The following is a 19,810-nucleotide window of genomic DNA, read 5'->3' as shown; positions in this document are numbered from 1 at the left end:
AATTCATGGAGTCAGCTGACCTGATTAATTTTGGTAGGTCATTCCAGAGTCTGGGCGCTATACAGCTGAAGGCCCTGTCACCCATAGAGTGTAGATTAGTGAGGGGCACAACAAGATTACCAGAATCAGAGGACCTTAGTGGGCGGGCAGGCACATAGTGATGGAGGAGGTCACTGATGTAGTTTGGTGCGAGGTTATTTAAAGCTTTGTAGGTTATTAGTAGGATTTTATATTCGATTCTGTAGGACACAGGGAGCCAGTGAAGACGGAGCAGGATGGGTGTGATGTGCTCGCTGCTGCTGGTTCGAGTAAGGACTCTTGCAGCTGAGTTTTGAATAAGCTGGAGCTGTGATATAAGATTAGAAGGGGCACCTGCCAGTAGGGAATTATAATAATCGATGCGGGATGTGATAAAAGCATGGACAAGTTTCTCAGCATTAGAGAAGGAGAGGAAGGAGCGAACACGGGATATGTTACGGAGGTGAAAGTAAGAAAGTTTCTTAATGTGATTTATGTGGGTGGAATAAGTGAGGGAGGAATCAAAAATGACACCAAGGTTTTTTACAGTAGAGGCAGGTCTGATGAGATCACTGCCAAGATGGACTGGGAAGGAGCTCATTTTGTTAAGTTGCATTTTAGTCCCAATTTGCAGGAGTTCAGTTTTATTGCAATTTAATTTTAAAGAGTTCTGCTCCATCCAGGTTTTAATTTCACTAAGGCAGGTTGTGAGCTGAGAAAGCTCTGATGAAGTTCCACTTTTAACATTGAAGTAGAGCTGAGTATCATCTGCAAAAAATGATAACCCAATCCATAACTACGGATAATATGGCCAAGGGGAAGCATATAAATACAGAAAAGCAGAGGACCGAGGACAGAGCCCTGAGGGACTCCTTGTGTGACTGGCACGGAGTTGGATCTGCTGTTGCCAAGACTAACAAACTCTTGCCTATCAGTCAGATAGGACTTGAACCACTGGAGGGCAGTGCCAGAGATACCCAGCATGTTCTCCATTCTGGACAGTAGGATGTCATGTCTGACAGTGTCAAATGCTGCACTGAGGTCTAACAGAATTAATATGCTGGTTTGTCCAGAGTCTGCTGCCATAAGCAAATCATTGGTTACCCGTAGCAGAGCAGTTTCACAGCTGTGCCGCGCCCTGAAACCAGACTGAAAGGGTTCCATCAAATTATTAGGATGATGTAGGATGTAGGATGATGGTTTTAAACAATCTCGGCAGCTGAGCTAGAAGCCTGGGAGGCATTCAGGTGGCTCTGTGAAAACTTGAAGACTTCTGCATACAAGGAAGGAGTTCAGAATCTGCTTGATTCATACCAGACACTGGTCTGTCGCATGTCATTGAAAATAAACTTTTTGCACTCACATCTAGGGTTCTTTCCAGAAAAGCTTGGTATGGTGAGTGATGAACAAGGAAAATGTTTTCACCCGGACATTCAGTTAATGGAGAGTCACTACCATGGTTTTTGGAATGATGTTATGATGGGCGACTACTGCTGGATGCTTTACCACAATAATCCAGACACAGTGTACACAAGAAAATCCTGCTCTAAGCGTTTTTGAAGAAACAGTGGTACCAGACTGACACTGTTCAGTATATCTATGCCACAGTGTGTTCCTATTTGACTTTGCACCAAAGATTTTGAAACATTTACTTCATTGGTGCTTATGTTTTAGTAAAAACTACAGACAAGTACACTGTAAACTAATGTTACTCATAACTCAAAAAGTTGATGTGACTGGAAAAGACTGAAAGTGGATCTGAAATTAGCTTGAAAAAACAATTTAGAAAAGTATGTTGTGAACTGATGAGTTCAAAACAATTTTTGTTGTCTTGTGTAATTTTGTGGGTTACACTGTAAAGCATTTTTTCTTCAAAATCCAGCATCTTCAGTTTGAACACCATGCCCAGACATTGTCTAAATGGAGTGTATGTGTTTTTCATTGTGTCTGTATGGGTTTTTCTCTGGGTGCTCCAGTTTTCTTCCCTTATCTCCATACAGATGCAAGTTAGCTGAATTTGTGATTTCAAACTGGCTCAGCGTGAGTGTGAGTATGCGCTTGAGTGGCCCCTACAGTGGATTGGTGACCTGTCCAGTGCTGGTTCCTACATTCCATACAGAGCTGTTGAGAATGTTACAGTGCCTATAAAAAAAAAGTATTCATCCCTTTGAAGTTTTTACATTTTATTATTATTTAGCTTTGGATAACAGTGGATTTAATTAGGTTTTTTTTGACACTGATCAACAGAAAAAGACTCTTTAATATCAAATGAAAACAGATCTTTGCAAAGTGATCTAAATTAATTACAGGTATAAAAAAAAAATAATTTAGCGTATAAGTATTTACCCCTTTAATATGACACAGTGGCTGTTGTATGTAAAGTGCTTTATAAATAAAGTTGACTTGACACGACACCTAAATCATCACTGGTGCATCCATTTGGTTTTAGAAGTCACATAATTCGTTAAATATGAGATCATCTGTCAGGAGTTTCGATTGATTGTAGTATAAATGTCTTTTTTTCTGGGTGTCCTCCTTGTGGTGAGTCAGTATGGTGGCCTAAAGCAACTCCATGAAAAGGAGAGTGAAAAGCATTGTATTAGTTATGATGAATATAGTAACCTTTTACTTGAGGAGTAATTCTAGACACCTGACCAACATTAGGAGTGTTTTCAGTTTTACAAAAATTTTTTTTCCCCCTTTGAATAATTTTACCTCCGTTAAAGGTTAAATTTATCTTATAATTCAAGTGTAAGATAAATCCAATGAACTGTAGACATTATTTCATAGCCTCTGTTTTCTCGTGTTTACAAAGAGGGATAATAGTTCTGGAGGGTACTGTCAGTAATTTGATAAGAAGTGTTATGCTGGAAGTATATCCTAATACTGTAACATAAATATACTTATTCTGTTTCTGTTAATTACACATTTTGAGATTATTTTTCAAATACAAAGGACACAGGAGAATGGATTTATATGTATGTGTGTGTATAGTATATAATGCAGGTAAGAATCTTCATTGAATTGTTTACAAAGGAATGTACACTTGAATTTGAACTCTAATTATGACTCCAGAGTGTGTTATGAATAATATCTTGATAATTCTTGACGGCATCAGTGAATCCAAAATTTATTCCAATGTAATAGATTTTGGCACCAATACATTAACATAAAGATGTCTTTTAGAATGAAAAGTTCAATCGGCACATTAACAATAAATGTTTAAATGAAAAGTAAACTGAAAAGTTTTGAAGGGATAGTTCTATGTGGTTTTAATCCAGAGAGAAGAAAAAAATAAAGATCTGGGACTTCATTCCATTCCATTCAACACTTCTCAATTTAACTAAATCAGGAAGAACTTTTTTTTAGGAAACGGTTTTCAGAAACATTTGTAATGTGAATTGTTTGTCTTTTACAGTTTATGCGTATAAGAACTGTGTCAGGCATCACCTACTTTTGCCGGACAGGGAAGTCTTTCAAGGGTCAACTGATGGAGAGATTCTTGCTGGTTGACTGCAGGGCTGTGCTAAGTGGCAACTACAGGTAGGGTGCACTCTTCTTATCAAAACTGTAGTTCTTAAAAAAAAAAAAAAATAGTGCTTATAGAGTTGGAGAATACCAAACTGTCATATGATCTCTGTAAACTACATTCATTCTTTTATTTTTAAATAGAACTATTTTTTTTTTAAATTTTATTGTAATCATTCGTACAAATCGATCAATTTTTACGAAAAATAGGATTGAAAAACAAGTTGACCCCCACCGCTGAGAGAGAGAGCATGGCCAACGGGGTAAAACTCGAGGCTTGTAAACATACATAAATTGATGAGTTTAATAGGCCAGTAGAGATGAATGGAGAAGAAAAAGAAATGCGGAGATAATTACTTCCTCGGTGCTTTAAGAGCTTATTCTAAAATTTTTATTGATTATATCCTGCCAGGTTTTAAAAAAATTCTGTACAGATCCTCTAACTGAATATTTGATTTTTTTCCAATTTCAAATAGTATAAAACATCGGTTACCCACTGACTTAAAAGAGGAGAGTCAGGATTCTTCCAGTTTAGCAAAATAAGTCTGCGTGCCAAAAGTGTAGTCAATGCCATCACAGTTTGTTTGTCCTTCTCCAATTTAAACCCATCTGGAAGAACACCAAACACAGCTGTTAATGGGTTAGGAGGGATTGTGACACCAAGGCTGTCTGAAAGGCACTTAAAAATTTTGGTCTAAAATTATGTTAATTTAGCGCAGGCCCAAAACATGTGACCCAGTGAGGCTGGGACTTGATTGCAGCCTTCGCAGGTTGTATCTTGCCCTGGAAACATTTTGGACAGTTTCAGGCGAGACAGATGTGCTCGATATATAGTTTTGAGTTGAATAATTGCATGCTTTGCGCATATGGAGCTCGAGTGAATTCTCTGCATTGCTACTTTCCACTCCCTTTCAAATATATTGATTAAGAGATCTTTTTCCCATTGTCCTCTTGGATCTTTGAAAAGGAGGGACTGTAAAATAATTTTATATATTGCAGAGATGGTGTCTAAGTCCTTGAAATTGAGCAATATTTTTTCCAGCATGGACGAGGGTGCAAGATGAGGAAAATCGGGCAGGTTCTGTTTAACAAAGTTCCTAATTTGAAGGTAGTGAATGAAATGTGTAGCTGGAAAGTTAAATTTGGAATGTAATTGTTCGTAGGATGCAAAGATGTTGTCTACAGTATATAAAGACCTCTGAGCAATTTAATCCCAAATTTTTTCCAGATATTAAAAACTGCTTATGTTTGCGAGGGTTGAACGAGGTGGTTCTCGTGCAGAGGTGCCACAGATAAAAGCTTCTTCATCTTAAAATGCTTTCTACATTGGTTCCATATTCTGAGTGAGTGAAGCACAATTGGGTTATTAATATATTGCCGATACCTTGCATTTATTGGGGCACAAAGCAGGGAATATAAAGAAGTACTGCAGGATTTTACTTCTATTGCGGACCAGGCCTGTGTATGTTCATCTATTTGTGTCCAGGTTTTTATAGCTTGTATGTTTGCTGCCCAGTAATTAAACTGAAAGTTAGGTAGAGCCATGCCACCTTCTGCCTTAGGTCTTTGTAGGGTCGCTCTTTTGATACGTGGATGTTTTGAGTTCCAAATAAATGAGGTTATTGTCGAATCTAATTGCTTAAAAATGATTTATTGATATATATTGGAATGTTTTGAAATAAACAAGGAGCTTAGGAAGAATATTCATCTTAACAACGTTAATTCTTCCAGCTAGAGTGAGATGAAGGGTTGACCATCTATGCAAGTCTTGCTTAATTTTTTCCATACAGACGGCGAAATTTTGTTGATAAAGAGCTTTGTGTTTACTTGTGATGTTTACCCCCTAGGTATTTAAATTGATCTGCAATAATAAAAGGAAAGGTGTCCAATATGATATTGTATGCTTGAGAATTCACTGGAAAGAGTACACTTTTATTCAGATTAATTCTGAGACCAGAGATCTTTTGAAATTCTGTAAGTGCTGTTAAGACTGCAGGCACAGAATTTTGTGGGTCTGAAATATATATATATATATAGTACCATATCATCTGCATATAGAGAAATTTTCTGTTCCATTCCTTCTCTGATAATCCCATTTATCTGATCAGCATGTCGACAGTGAACCGCCAGTGGTTCAATGGCGATTGCAAATAGCAGTGGTGACAAGGGGCATCCTTGTCTGGTACCACGTTCTAGTTTAAAGTAGTCTGAACAAATGTTAATACAAACTGAAGCTTCTGGATTGGTATACAATAGTTTGATCCATGCACAAATGTTCGGGCCAAACCCAAATTTCTCTAATTTAGTGAAAAGGTATTTCCATTCAGTCATGTCAAATGCTTTTTCTGCATCCAATGATAATAATATTTCTGGGGTGTTTGACTTTGTTGGTGAGTATATTACATTAAACAGGCGTCGAAGATTGGAGGATAAGTGTCAACCCTTGAAAAATCCAGTTTGATCTTGTGTTATTACTGAAGGCAGCACTTTCTCCATCCTTCTAGCTGTGATTTTTGAGAGTATCTTAACATCATTATTCAGAAGTGAAATTGGTCTGTATGATGCACATTGTATTGTAATAAGTCCTTATTTTGTTTAGGAAAGACGGTGATTAATGCTTGGCGAAAAGTTTGAGATAGAATTTGATTGTCTCTAGCTTCTGTAAATGTTGCTAATAGGAGGGGAGCTAGCTGAGCGGAGAATTTCTTATAAAATTCTGCAGGGTAGCCATCAGGGCCTGCTGCTTTCCCGCCTTGGGAATACCAAGAAAAGCTAAATATAACTAATTTTACCTAAAGATAATATTTATTGTTTTGTTAGCATGGATGAATATAAATCAAAGTGAATACAGAGGTTATGATGTTGAATTGTAATACTCGTGATCTGGGATGCCAGAAGCATTACAGCAGCATAACAGGAAAAATCTACCTTCATATTATATAATTAGTAGCTGTTTCAGAGTACATGTTTACAAACTATTGGCAGAAAATGTGAGTGTGTTTGTGTGTCTGTGTGTGTTTCTGCTGCACCCATTGTTAACGTGTAAATAAAATCAAGCATATAACCATGCAATCTCGATTAATATTGGCAGTAGAATGGGTAATACTGAAGAGATTTGTGACTTTAAATATTGCACCATTATAGAATGCCACCTTTGCCACAAGTCAGTTCAAGAAATTTTTCCTCTGCTACCACATAATCTCACAGAGCATGGACCTCAGAGTGCTGAAGTGCAAAGCACATAGAAATCCCATATCCTCTGTTGCACTACTCAAAACAGAATTCCAAACTTCCTTTGGTGGCAGCATCAGCACAATAACTGCGTATCAGGAACTACACACAAGCCTAAGATTACTATGCACACTGCAAGCGTCAGCTAACGTGGTATAAAGCTTGATGCCATTGCTCTCTGGAGTGATGAATCATGTGTTATTATCTGGCAGTTGGATGGATAAACCTAGGTTTGGTGGATGCCTGGAGAACGCTATCTTCTGCACTGCATAGTTGCCTGCTGTAAAGCTTGGAGAAGGAGGAGGAGGAATAATGGTTTGGGCTGTTTTTTAAATGTAGCTAAGCCCTTTGGTTCCAGTGAAGGGTACTGTTAATGCTATAGCATAAAAATACATTTTAGACAGTTGTGCACTTCCAACTTTGAGGCCTCAATTTTGTGAAATGGATGCCTTGATTGGGCCCCTGTGCACAAAGCCTGACCTTAAAGACGTAGTTTGAGGAATATGAGTGGCCTTCACAATGCGCTGACCTCAACCAGTTGTGAGCCAGGTCTTCTCATCCAACATCAGTGCCTCACCTCACAAAAGCTCTTTCGCCTGAATCTGCACATACTCTCACAGACACACTTCAGAATCTTGTGGAAAGACTTCCTAGAAGAGTGGAGACTATAAAAGCTGCAAAGGAGGCCAACTCCATTTAAATTCCCATGGTTTTGGAATGATGTGTGTGATAGTCAGAAGTCTACACACTTTTGAACATACAGTAATCCCTCCTCCATCGCGGGGGTTGCGTTCCAGAGCCACCCGCGAAATAAGAAAATCCGCGAAGTAGAAACCATATGTTTATATGGTTATTTTTATATTGTCATGCTTGGGTCACAGATTTGCGCAGAAACACAGGAGGTTGTAGAGAGACAGGAACGTTATTCAAACACTGCAAACAAACATTTGTCTCTTTTTCAAAAGTTTAAACTGTGCTCCATGACAAGACAGAGATGACAGTTCAGTCTCACAATTACAAGAATGCAAACATATCTTCCTTTTCAAAGGAGCAAACAAATCAATAGGGCTGTTTGGCTTTTAAGTATGCGAAGCACCGCGGCACAAAGCTGTTGAAGGTGGCAGCTCACACCCCCTCCGTCAGGAGCAGAGAGAGAGAGAGAGAGAGAGAGACAGATAAAAAAAATCAATACGTGCCCTTCGAGCTTTTAAGTATGTGAAGCACCGTGCAGCATGTCGCTTCACGAAGCAGCTGCACAGAAGGTAGCCAACGTGAAGATAATCTTTCAGCATTTTTAGACGAGCGTCCGTATCGTCTAGGTGTGCGAACAGCCCCCCTGCTCACACCCCCTACGTCAGGATCAGAGAAAGGCAGCGCAAGAGAGACAGAGAAAAGTAAGTTGGGTAGCTTCTCAGCCATCTGCCAATAGCGTCCCTGTATGAAATCAACTGGGCAAACCAACTGAGGAAGCATGTACCAGAAATTAAAAGACCCATTGTCTGCAGAAATCCGCGAACCAGCAAAAAATCCGCAATATATATTTAAATATGCTTACATATAAAATCCGCGATAGAGTGAAGCCGCGAAAGGCGAAGCGCGATATAGCGAGGGATCACTGTATAGTCTATGTCCCGCTCTCTTGTTGTGTGTGTGTGTGTGTGTGTGTGTAGTCATGGGCCAATTTACGGCTCACCAAGTTAAAGTGATTCATGCTTACAGCCTAGGGATATAGGAAATATGTAATAATATTCTAGAACTTACTAAAACCAGCTGCAGTAATAAATCTTTTGTTATTATTTCACAGGGTCTTATATGTTTTTTGACTCTTGGAGTCCTATGTTTTCTGAATCTTTTGTTAGGAGTTGCTTAATGTGGCTAATTCTTATGCACTTAGCCCACACTGCCTTCCTTAAACCAGTGTTTCTCATGGTTTAAGGCCCCATAACCCAGTTTTGCCTTATTAAGTTTATTGTTGACCTACTGCCAGCATTGCAAACTGCCCCCTTGATGAAAAGAGTGTGACTGGGGGCTTCCCCTATTTGAAACGAGCTCACTTAGAAAAAGGGAAACACATCCCGTAGTGCTGCTGATCACTTAGGCAACCCACTCGTGAACCAATGACGGCAACCTGTGACCCATTGGTGGTAACACTGTGTACTGTATACATATCAGAATATGGACTAAATATACATTATATATTGCATATAATATAACATTATGAGGGGATATCAAGTACAGAACAGGAATGAAGATGGCAAAAGACAAGGGAAGAGCCCATCCACAGTCATTTACAGATAGAAACAGTAACATTAGTATGTGGTGAAAAGACATGGCGTGGTTGGGGCTTGTTATACTCTGTGAACAGGTAAGCAGATGTCCAAATTTATTTAAGCAAGAGTGCATATGAGGAACATAATTGAAGGTGTAACAGACTCATACTTTATTTATTGTATCCCAAAATCTTCTCTTAAGCACAAGTGGATTTGGTAAACTGGTCACTGTAAATGGGCTTGATTGGCTTTATGTGAGTGCAGTTGAGGCGGCACGGTGGCGCAGTGGGTAGCGCTGCTGCCTCGCAGTTGGGAGATCAGGGGACCTGGGTTCGCTTCCCGGGTCCTCCCTGCGTGGAGTTTGCATGTTCTCCCCGTGTCTGCGTGGGTTTCCTCCGGGCGCTCCGGTTTCCTCCCACAGTTCAAAGACATGCAGGTTAGGTGAATTGGCGATTCTAAATTGCCCCTAGTGTGGCTTGGTGTGTGGGTGTGTTTGTGTGTGTCCTGCGGTGGGTTGGCACCCTGCCCGGGATTGGTTCCTGCCTTGTGCCCTGTGTTGGCTGAGATTGGCTCCAGCAGACCCCCGTGACCCTGTGTTCGGATTCAGTGGGTTGGAAAATGGATGGATGGATGGAGTGCAGTTGAGTGTGCCCAGTGATGGAGTGCCAACCCATTCATACGCCTGATGCTGCTTGGTTAGGTTTTATTTTGACCCATTGGCTGTCAGTGTATGCTTTATATGTTTCATGATACCACCTGGTATCTAGTTCTAAAATGCTCTGTTTGATTGCTGGTGTCTTGAAATGACTGTCTCATTTCTTTTTGTTTTGTTTTTTTCCAGCTTCATGTGGTCATTTGAGAAGATTCACCGTTGCATAGCTCATCTGTTTCTTGGGGAGCTGGTGGCTTCTTTTGATGAGGAGTTTCGCATATTGTTTGCCCAGTCCCAACCTCTGGTTTTCGAAAAAGCACTTATGATGCAGCCAGAGGATAGTGACTTTAACATCCAGCCATATGGTCACATCAGACCTCCTCCAATTAAAAAGCCTTTGTTATACTTTCCTACAGAGGGCTCTGTCATTTCCCAGCACTCTTCTTGTTCGTATGGGGAAAGGATGGACATGGAGAGGGAGAACTTTAGAAGAGAGGATCCACTCCGACACGCTGTGGAAGGTGCACCAAAAAATATGTATGGGAGAAACTTTGGTCCTCAGTTTGAAGCAGAGAGAGTTTTTCATTCACCGAGGCACTTGCTCATGATATCACGGCAAATGGACATGGATGCCTTCAAACGACACAGCTATGCCGAAGGAACAAATGACAACTATCTACATGGTAAGCAAATCATAAGACAAAGGATGATGAAAAATGTGGACCCAATGGAAAGCCAAGCTGGTCATTATTTAAGGGAACCGATTTATCAGATGGACAGGTCATTTCAACCTAGTAGGTACAGAGGACCAGGATCAGGTCACAACATTTATGACAGAGGGAGGAGCAACCACATGGAATACCAAGAAATGGAAGATTATTCTGATGACTCTAGGTTTACCCAGGAGGTTCCTGGTGTGGCACCCCAGCACATTGGTGGTTATCAACAAATGTTGGATTATGTCCCTTCTAATTCATCTAAGGAGGTAAAGCATGGGTCTGGTCGCCTAGTTCCAGGAGATGGGCGGCAAGGTCATTCCACACAGAAGAGGCAAAACACTGGACACACCTACATTTGCCAGTCATCTCCCACTCAGAAGCACCCGCCAGACCAGAAGCAGTTATTCCATGAATCCAGTCTAGAAAGACAGGGACAAGACCCTAACATTAAACAGGGTCTAAGAACATGGCGCATCTCCTCATACCTCAATACATATCAAGAAGGTGGAGATGAGGGTCTACAGCACCCTCTTGATTCAGAGACCTTTGATGAGCCCCAGGAAGAGACCCCATCTGCTCCTGAGGCATCCTTCCCCCGGTTTGCTATCAAAGAAACTCCAAAGGTACCTACTTTCAAAAGAACTGAACCACAGTTTCTTTTCAGGTCTAGTTTTAGGACAGCAATGGATGCTACGGCTGAAGACACAGAATTAGCTGGGAAGGATGTTGGAGATGATGCTGAAACTAAGGAATCACGGGACATTAGTCTTACTAAACACGAGTCGATGAGATCTAGGTTGAATCCTTTCTTGCAGCGAAATTCTCGGCTGAGGTCTTCTCTGATTTTTAGTTCTTCCAAGCTGGAGCAACATAACAGTTCTTTGATGAAAAACTCCTCAGGACTTGATCAGAAAGATCAACCCACTGGGGAATTAATTGAGGAAAATGCACCAGTCAGAATTGGCCTCGCAGCTGAGGAGATTTTAGAGAGGAAGAAATTTATCACAAGAGAGCCATTTGAGTTCAAATTGACTGATCAAAGTAAAATTGCTTCAAAAGACCAGCAGTATGAGAAAGCTATAAGCGATTCCACTGAGGTCACACATCAAGAGCAGCAGTCCACTGAATACAAGGAGCATTGCCATCTCTCCAAATCCACTCTTAATATTGCAGAGCTTCTTTTAAAGAGGAGATCCTTTTCCCGGGAGCCTTTTGAGTTCAGGTTAACTGACCAAAGCAAGATAAACTCCAAAGCATCCCAGGCAGAAGATTCCTCAAAAGATGCTCAGGTACTTAACCAAACAGAACAGATCTCGACACTTAATAAAGAGGACCAGGATCCCAACCAGCCATCAGCGTCTGGTCCAGAGTCTCTTTTAAAGAGGAAGCCCTTGCTTAAAGAGCCAATTGAACTTCAGCTGTCAAGCCAAACCAGTATCAAACCTTCTCAAAAAGAAGAGAACCAGCAATCTTTACCAAATCTGAAATCAAATGTGCCGCATTTTGGGGAATTTAACAGTGTACTGGGAAGAAGTACTGAACAGCTAAACATGAATGATCCCAATGATCGGCTTTTATATTTCAAAGAATTAGCAGCACAACGAAAGGCTGAGGCTGCAAAACAGGCTGAAGCAGCTAAGAGCAAGCAGCCAGAATCCTCTCTTAAAAAAAGTGAAACGCAGGTCAAGGAGCAAGAATCAGTTGGCAAGGAGGCCAATAGGCCACCTCTTGCTGATCAGGAAAAGAAGCCAGTTGTGGATCAGATTAGTAAGAATCTTCCAGCCACTCCTGTTCCCATCCTCCAAGTATCACCCCAGACTATAACCATCACCGATGCCACTGACTCCATGAAGAGGGAGTTCAAAAAGACATGCAGTCAGAGCATGTCATCACTGCCACTAGAGATACCTGCTGAGAAGTCAAACAGATCCAGCACCTCTTCAATTGCTACAGATGGAGGGGATTTAAAGCAGGATGTAAAGGCAATGGATTTTCTGAAGAAGGGTTCCCAGAAACTGAAAGAGTTTTTAGGACAAAAGGGAGAAAAAAAGCTGACTGAAGAGAAACCTGTGCCCCCGATTGTTTCTGTGACAGAGGAACCTGTCTTTGAGGATAATGGACCTTTAAAGCAGAGTGAAGGACACGGTGCTACTAAACCTTCTAAGGTGGAGAATATAGAAGTGGCAGAAAATAAGGAAGATAAGACACGCAAGTCAACTCAGAATGCTACTGCTAAGGTAAACCAAAACAGATATCAAGCGTCTGCTTCCAACGTGATCTACAGCAGCAACCTTCGAGATGACACTAAAGTCATTTTGGAGCAGATCTCTGCCAACAGTCAAAAGAATCGGGCTGAAATGGTTAAGCAAGTTCCAAATGACACGGAAGAGACAGTGGATGGCCAAGAGGTGGACAAGCCTGATACGGAGAGCCAGGTACAGCCCACATCAAAGACTAACACGATTCCAATTAGGAGCAGATTCCAGCGGCCACAAACCAACCCTGAAGAACGGGATAAGCTAATTAAAAAGATGGAGAACATGCGCAAGGAGAAGAAAGTGTACAGTCGTTTTGAGGTCTTTTACAAGAACAAAGATTCAGGTCAGGTGTCAGATTCAGAAAGCACAGATGATGACACCAAGGAGAAAAAGTCTGGGAAACTGGCATCTAGATTTGGAATTTTTAAAAGCAAAAAATAGTGCTGTTTGTATTCACATTGCCAAAACTTTCATACTCATACTGTGTCTAAATGTATTGTTTATTTTTTTGTAATTTTTAATCCATTATTATATTTGGATTTCTTTCCGTTATTGGAGAGATGAACTTGGCTGAGAACCTGGACTTTTGCTCTTTCATTTTTTTTTTTTGTTTTGTTTTTAAGGAGGACTTATACCTAACTGTTCTTGTTTAAGATGCAATGTTTCACAGTTTAAAGGTTATTTGCCTGAATTTTTGGGCTTTAGGGAGTGCTTTGCTTGCCAAAGAAGCTCAAGATGTTTATGGGCCCATTTTCACTAAATGCATGAGATTTTAGATGTTTCTAATGCTGGGTTAGTTGCTGGCACTGGTCTGAACGTTTGATCTCGTACTGCACTGTGTCAAGATCATTTTATTTAAAAAATGACATGACATCAGGGACTATCTTTTTGGATATATATTTTGGGGTGGGATTTTCTGTGAGGTTTTTAATACTAATGATTTCCAGCAGCTGTGAATCAGAGTGTGTGTATACAGAACTTGGTATGGACTGATGGCTTCTTTTGTTATATTCTGGACCTTCGTTCTAACAAGCTCACTTAGTGTTTTTGTTTGTTTGGTGTGTATGATAAAGCCGGTCTAAAGGATAAATCTGGTATTTTTCAAGTCAAAGTTATTTCTTCACAAACATGCTGTATATAGAAAGTTAATTGCTTTCTATAAATTAAAATCTTATTCACACTGGCATTTTACATTGTATTCTGTAAGGCGTGGGAAAAAGCTTAAAAACACACCAAATATGTCAATTTTATTAAGTCAGGACATATATCAAGTATTGACCTGCATCTTCGATTACATACACATTGTGAAATATTGTATTCATGTCACTTTTGGGGAGAAAAAAGGCAATATTATGAGATTTAGCCATTTTAAAAGAAGACAAGCGGTGTGCAAACTCAGCACTTAGTCTTCATGCACAACAACCGTTCACTCCCCCTGGGAGGTGGTTTCTTCTCAAAAGACTAAATCACAGTACTTTTCATGCCATGTTGTTGGTTTTGTTTCGATTTACTTCCATATTTCCACGAGAATTCCCACAAATGAATAGAAAATGTGTCCCTACCACAAGAAAAATAGCATCAGGAACATGCAATAACAATTATTTTCAGATCCCTTTAGTTGTCACAATCGTGTCAGAAACGCAGATGGCATGGATCAATGCTCGACAACAGTCGGCTTGAAAAATGAATGTATTTAGTAAGTTTTTAAGCTTTTCTTCTGACCCTCTAACCATGCATTGTAAAGTGCCTCTGCGGGAAAGTTATTTTATTATTTTATTTGTAGAACATTAGAACATCATTTTGCATTGTAAATGTATATATGTACCATGTTTGTGAAAAAATAACTGATTATCAAACTTATCCTTTAAGAACATATTGATGCAAGTAAACAGCTTCTGAGGGTGATTGACCCATGCAAATAAACTATAGATTATCTGCTATGGATAATGTTAAGCATCTCCACTTTTCAGTGTCATATTCTGCCAAACATCTACTCAGATTAACAACTCTACATTAAATGTAATCTGCATCATGTCAGCATCTCTTTCCTCTTTCTGTATTAAACTATCAGAATGGCTGTGGCTTTTAAGGAGAAGAGTAGACATTTGGATTAGCCACATGTTGAGATCAATCATCTCAAAATCGTTGTATGTTTACTTAAAATTCATCCGATAATGTGTCAGACAAAATGTTTTCTAGGACTAAAATTGAATACCTCAATGTAAAGGAAACAGCCAGAGACTGATGATGTGTATAGACTGTGGCAGAGGCTTGCATAGACGATGAAACTGATGAATTAAACATTTGTATTATATTTAAGTGATTTTGTTAATCCGTAAGTCAGTGTTTATAGAATGTGTCCATGTTTACGGCAGACAGACTTTAGAATTTCATTACTGTGGAACCCCTTAAGAAAGTCGTAAGTTAAAGAATCTTTTCGTAGGGTCTCCTATTGTTATCATGCTGAAGTACTGTACATCTGTAGCCAGATAACAGATAGATGCACACACATAATGTTCATTGCTGCCTATTAACTGTTACTGAGAAAGTCTGTATTTGCCGGGTGTGGGTGAAAGTGTGTAGGTGCCCCGCAATGGGCTTGGTCTTTTCCTAAAAATAGCAGATGTAAAGGTACTTGATTGATGGATTATGTATGGGAACGTTTGAAACAAAGCTTAAAATATTACGTTGGTAGTTCTTGTTCTTATCGAGGTCCATCAGTCATGCTTTGTATCTTTACTGAAGTTTATAATTGTATATGTTTTATTGTGTATTCTCACTTTCAGGCTCTTTATTGCATAGACCTGAACAGAGTGTACCAAATTGCCACTGTAGCCCTTGTATGTTTACACTCAGCAACCTGTCACATAGATGCAACTGTGTTTATCTCCATTTAATGGTCACTGTCAGGGGTGACTGCTGCTGTGGCTAAATACTTCCCCCTTTCTCATATTTTGTAGCTATAACCCCAGGTGACAAGATGGAGCACCAAAGTACATGTGAGAGAAGGTTTACACTTTTATTCATGCATGCTATTTACCCAATGTGCCAAGATGGCCAGGTGGCTCTCCATAGTAAGATGATCGGTCTACTGAACTGTTGTGGTCTCTGGATGAAATGATGGAGTGAGAGACCTCGAGCTGCTTTATTACTATGCTTCCCTGTCCAGACCTGGCTAGCCATGACTTAGTCATTGACTCTTCTACCAACTCAAGAGTTTCAGTCATAGCCTTGGGCTAGGACTCTTTTGGTTTTTTTTCTTGCTGATTATGATTAATATGTATATAGAGGTCACTAATTATTAATTTATGCTGGTTGTAACTGGTATTCTCCAAGTAGAAGAGGCTTATTAGAAAACAGTTTCACCTTACTAGTGAAGGTTTTTCAAAATAATGCTTTGTCACTACAGAGATGCATTTCTTAATATAATTTGTAACATTTGAAAGCAAGTCACTTGAAACCATTATATAAAAGTCCACCCTGATGTCATTATTTATTGTACACCAACCATCCGCCACTTCTTAAGAGGAGATGGGCATGTTTCACTCTTGGAGGAAAAAAGTATATTCACAAAAACAAAATCACATTCACTGTATTCAAAAAATGAAAAACAGGTGAAGGTTTACTAAAAAATTGAAAACCTGATGTTACAGGTGTTGAATATTTATCATACAGTAGCTTTGGCCTCTGAGTCGTAATGACATCAGGTTTCCAGTTGTTGGGTAGTGGATGTCTGTGTTATATTATTTGCCATTAAATATGCTTTTGTCCCCATCCTAACTTCATAAACCCGAGTATGGTGGTACTGGGTGCCACTTTAGGAGAGTCTCACCCCCAAAATTTATGCTGAAGAAAGTTCAACAACCAAAATTATGTTTTCCCAATTTCCTTTTTTAGATTTTTTTCGACTGTAGTTATCATTTTTCAAGTTTTGCTCACAAATTCTGAATGTTTTCATATTTTAATAAGGTCATGGCTAAACCAAAATCAAATTTGAAATAAAACTAGACCAAACATGATACCATGGTGTTACGGGCTATGCAAACCTTATTTGAACTTTTACTTACTGGGCCTTGCAATGGACTGGCATCTTTTCTTGCACCTGGTGTTGCTGTGGTAGACTGTGCCCATACAAGTCCCATCCTACATTGGATAAAGAGGTATTGAAAATGTAAGTATGTATGTAGTAAGTGAAGGGCAGCATATGGTTGTATCTGCAAGGAATATAAGGTAAAACATTGATCAAATTCTGAAAAGAAGGTAAGAGACTCCAGTTTTTGGCAGTGTAGTGTTTATTTGTGTCAGTTAAATCCAGCCAAAATGTCTCTTAAATTCTTTTTCGTTTCATCATGGAAACAATGTTTTCTGTGTATGTGAGCAGTGTTACACTTCCGCTTTGTCTACTGTTTCAGCCAGGTGCCTGGTTGTATGTACGGTCGGAGGAAAAAATAGACAGGGTAACTGTGTTTATACTCGGCCATTATCTCCTCCATTTGACATGTACTGCCCCAAACTATTTCCCACTAAGTAGGCTCCAGGTAAGCAAAATCTCATAAAGTCTGTGTTTGGCCTCCGTAATGTAACTCTGAGACTCATTCCCTTGTATAAATAACATAGTGCTCAATATGGGATACTTTTTGGAAATATTACTTAAATAATCTATAACCGTTTTTCCCTCCAAAGGACTACAATTTGAAAATCGTCAGCCACTGTAACGAAAGTTCTCTGACAATGCATTATGCATAATGAGTAACAATTTGCAGTGACGTTCATGAGGATTCTGAAATGCTGTGAGGTCCAATAATCTTTATGGGCAACCAATGTAAAGTTCAGGCCTTCTCCGCATATGTTTGACATTGTGCAATGATAAGGAGTATTCCTTTAATTCTCATTAAGATATTGCAATGTTTACAGTTTGATGAAGCAAAATGAATGATATTATTTGCTGTAAGATTTTCAATTATTTGATTAATGTCATGCATAATGTTTGCTGTTGTGATTTGATCTTGTGAAGTCTGCTACCACAGGAGCACTTGGGCTTATTGGGCCGAGCAAATCATTCTTGTCCTACATTAATAATAAATGGTAAAAATGTGACACTAGAACACTAATTGCTGGTTGGGACCCCCATTCACCTTGACATAACAATCTATAAATCTACTCTGCAGTTGCCCATTTTTCATGTTTTTTTCCAACTCAATGCAACTTAAAGCTGATGTTACTCACTTAACCAGCAAAAGGAAATAAGTACAGCTTTGAGAAGAAAGTACTGAAGCTCTTTTTCATGTGTGCATTCACTTGCCAGCAGAGGGCAGTGTTCGATGTACAGTTCTTTCATGCTACTGTTTTTGTGGAGTAATCCAATCTTAACCACACAGTTGTATTAACATAAACTAGTGTCTTGGCTGACTAGTTGTTTCTTTAATCTTGGTTTGTAGTTTTTAGCTTTTATCACTGATGAGCTCCCACCCGATATTACAGTATCATTTGTTTTCTGCTTTGTTTTTATTGTATTGCAATCAGCAAAGAAAATGGTGGTGTGAAAAAAAAAATGTTTGCAAAATCTGTACACTCCATGAACAGATATTTATAGTATAAGGGACAGTCTTCCACAACTTTGCTTCTTGGGCTTCTTTCTAATGGACTGGCAGGCCGTAACCATTTATGGTTATTTTATAGAGAACCTTTCATGGTGGACAATAGGAGTACTTTACACACCAGCTGAGTCTGTGCTTTGCTGCTGAATATCTGGACTTAAAGTGTGCAATAGATGAGGTGTCATCACCTCATCCAGTTAGTGATAGCAGAGCATTAAAATCCCCAGCATCAATAATGTGGTGAACTCCACTGCCAGCAATTGTTTCATAATTATGATGCTGGCCACCAAGGTGATCAATCACGTCTGAGTGAATTGAAGAACATTCCATTGATCTACTGAATTTCTTGTTGAGTTGTGTTCTCCAGGCAAATACAGAAACAACAACATATCTGAGAAAACTGGAAATCTTTATCCAGTGTTTGAAAACAAGCATGCGGTGTTCTTTTTTTAATGTATTTATAAAACTTGTGTTCTGGATGGTATTATGAAAGACCAGCAATTTTTGCTGGCTTTCACCACAGATATCAGATTTCTTGTCAAAAATAGATGAGCTATGTTTCCTTTTGGAATGTAGCTCATTGTCCAATGTAAACCTTCAGGAATTCAGTTAATTAATGAATAACTCATCACTGCTTCCCAAATCCTTAATTTGTTCTATCATTCCAACCCGCCTTCAGACTTTTTGTGCTTCTGCCAAATTTGTGGTGGACATAATGACAAGTGTGCCATCCTGAAACTGTCCCATGCCACTTAATAAAAAAAAAAAATAATAATTGTACACTGTATGAGTGTGTGATGGATATCCAATGAGAAGATGTGTTTCTACTAAATTTAATTTCTTGGAGAGTAAAGGAATAACTGATGCAAACGCGGTGCTAAATGGTAAAACCCGTGTAAGTCTAATGTAAATTTGGGACATCAGAGATATTTGTTGTATATACATTTTTTTTTTTTTTTTTTAGAATAAAAGTATTCATGAAAGTCTTTATCTGAAGTCTTTTGTAGGGCTTGTCATGGGTCCAGACCAGAACAATTATACAAGGAAGAAGACCAAGAAGGAGACGTTGACCATCAGCAAAAGTGCCAAATATGGGTCACATTTCAGTGGTACAACACCTGCACGGTTCCATCTGGAATAAAATGAGCCAGTAGGGGGCAGTTGTATTTAAGGCCGGGTCTACTAAGGACACTCCGCTCAAGAACATGGGCGCTGCAAGAGGGCACTGATAATGTGCCATTACACTGAGCTTCACCTGACATCCCCTTACGAGACATGAGCGGCAGTCCATGTGAAGTGAAGCTAACAGAGATGCTCGATTGTGCACAGTAAACTCCATCTTGTCCGCAGCTGATTGAACACAGCTTATCTATTTAAGTCAGCTGGCTAACAAGCTTGCTGTTTAATTTCAGCTCCCTGAATTTTGCATCTTAGGAAGGGACAGTGACATCCTAACCAAATTGACAAATGGTGGCGCAAACCAAATTTGGTCAGGGAATATAATTGCTGGCACACATCCATAGAAGCTTGTGGAGAT

General features: G+C 39.4%; 1 protein-coding gene across 1 annotated transcript in view; it reads left to right on the top strand.

Annotated features, from left to right (window-relative positions):
• fam83hb (family with sequence similarity 83 member Hb) overlaps positions 1 to 19,261 on the top strand; it is a 117,770-nt gene extending 98,509 nt beyond the window's left edge. The window contains exons 4-5 of the mRNA XM_051935940.1: positions 3,437 to 3,561; positions 9,889 to 19,261. Coding sequence (XP_051791900.1) covers positions 3,437 to 3,561; positions 9,889 to 13,117 — 3,354 coding nt within the window. The 3' untranslated portion in view covers positions 13,118 to 19,261. The remainder of the gene's footprint in view (positions 1 to 3,436; positions 3,562 to 9,888) is intronic.
• Positions 19,262 to 19,810: the final 549 nt, after the last annotated feature.

The sequence above is a fragment of the Erpetoichthys calabaricus genome, chromosome 13, assembly GCF_900747795.2.
Source record: "Erpetoichthys calabaricus chromosome 13, fErpCal1.3, whole genome shotgun sequence".
Classification (NCBI taxonomy): Eukaryota; Metazoa; Chordata; class Cladistia; order Polypteriformes; family Polypteridae; genus Erpetoichthys; species Erpetoichthys calabaricus.
The sequence above is the reverse complement of the archived record's forward strand: the minus strand, read 5'-3'. Positions and strand labels throughout refer to the sequence as shown.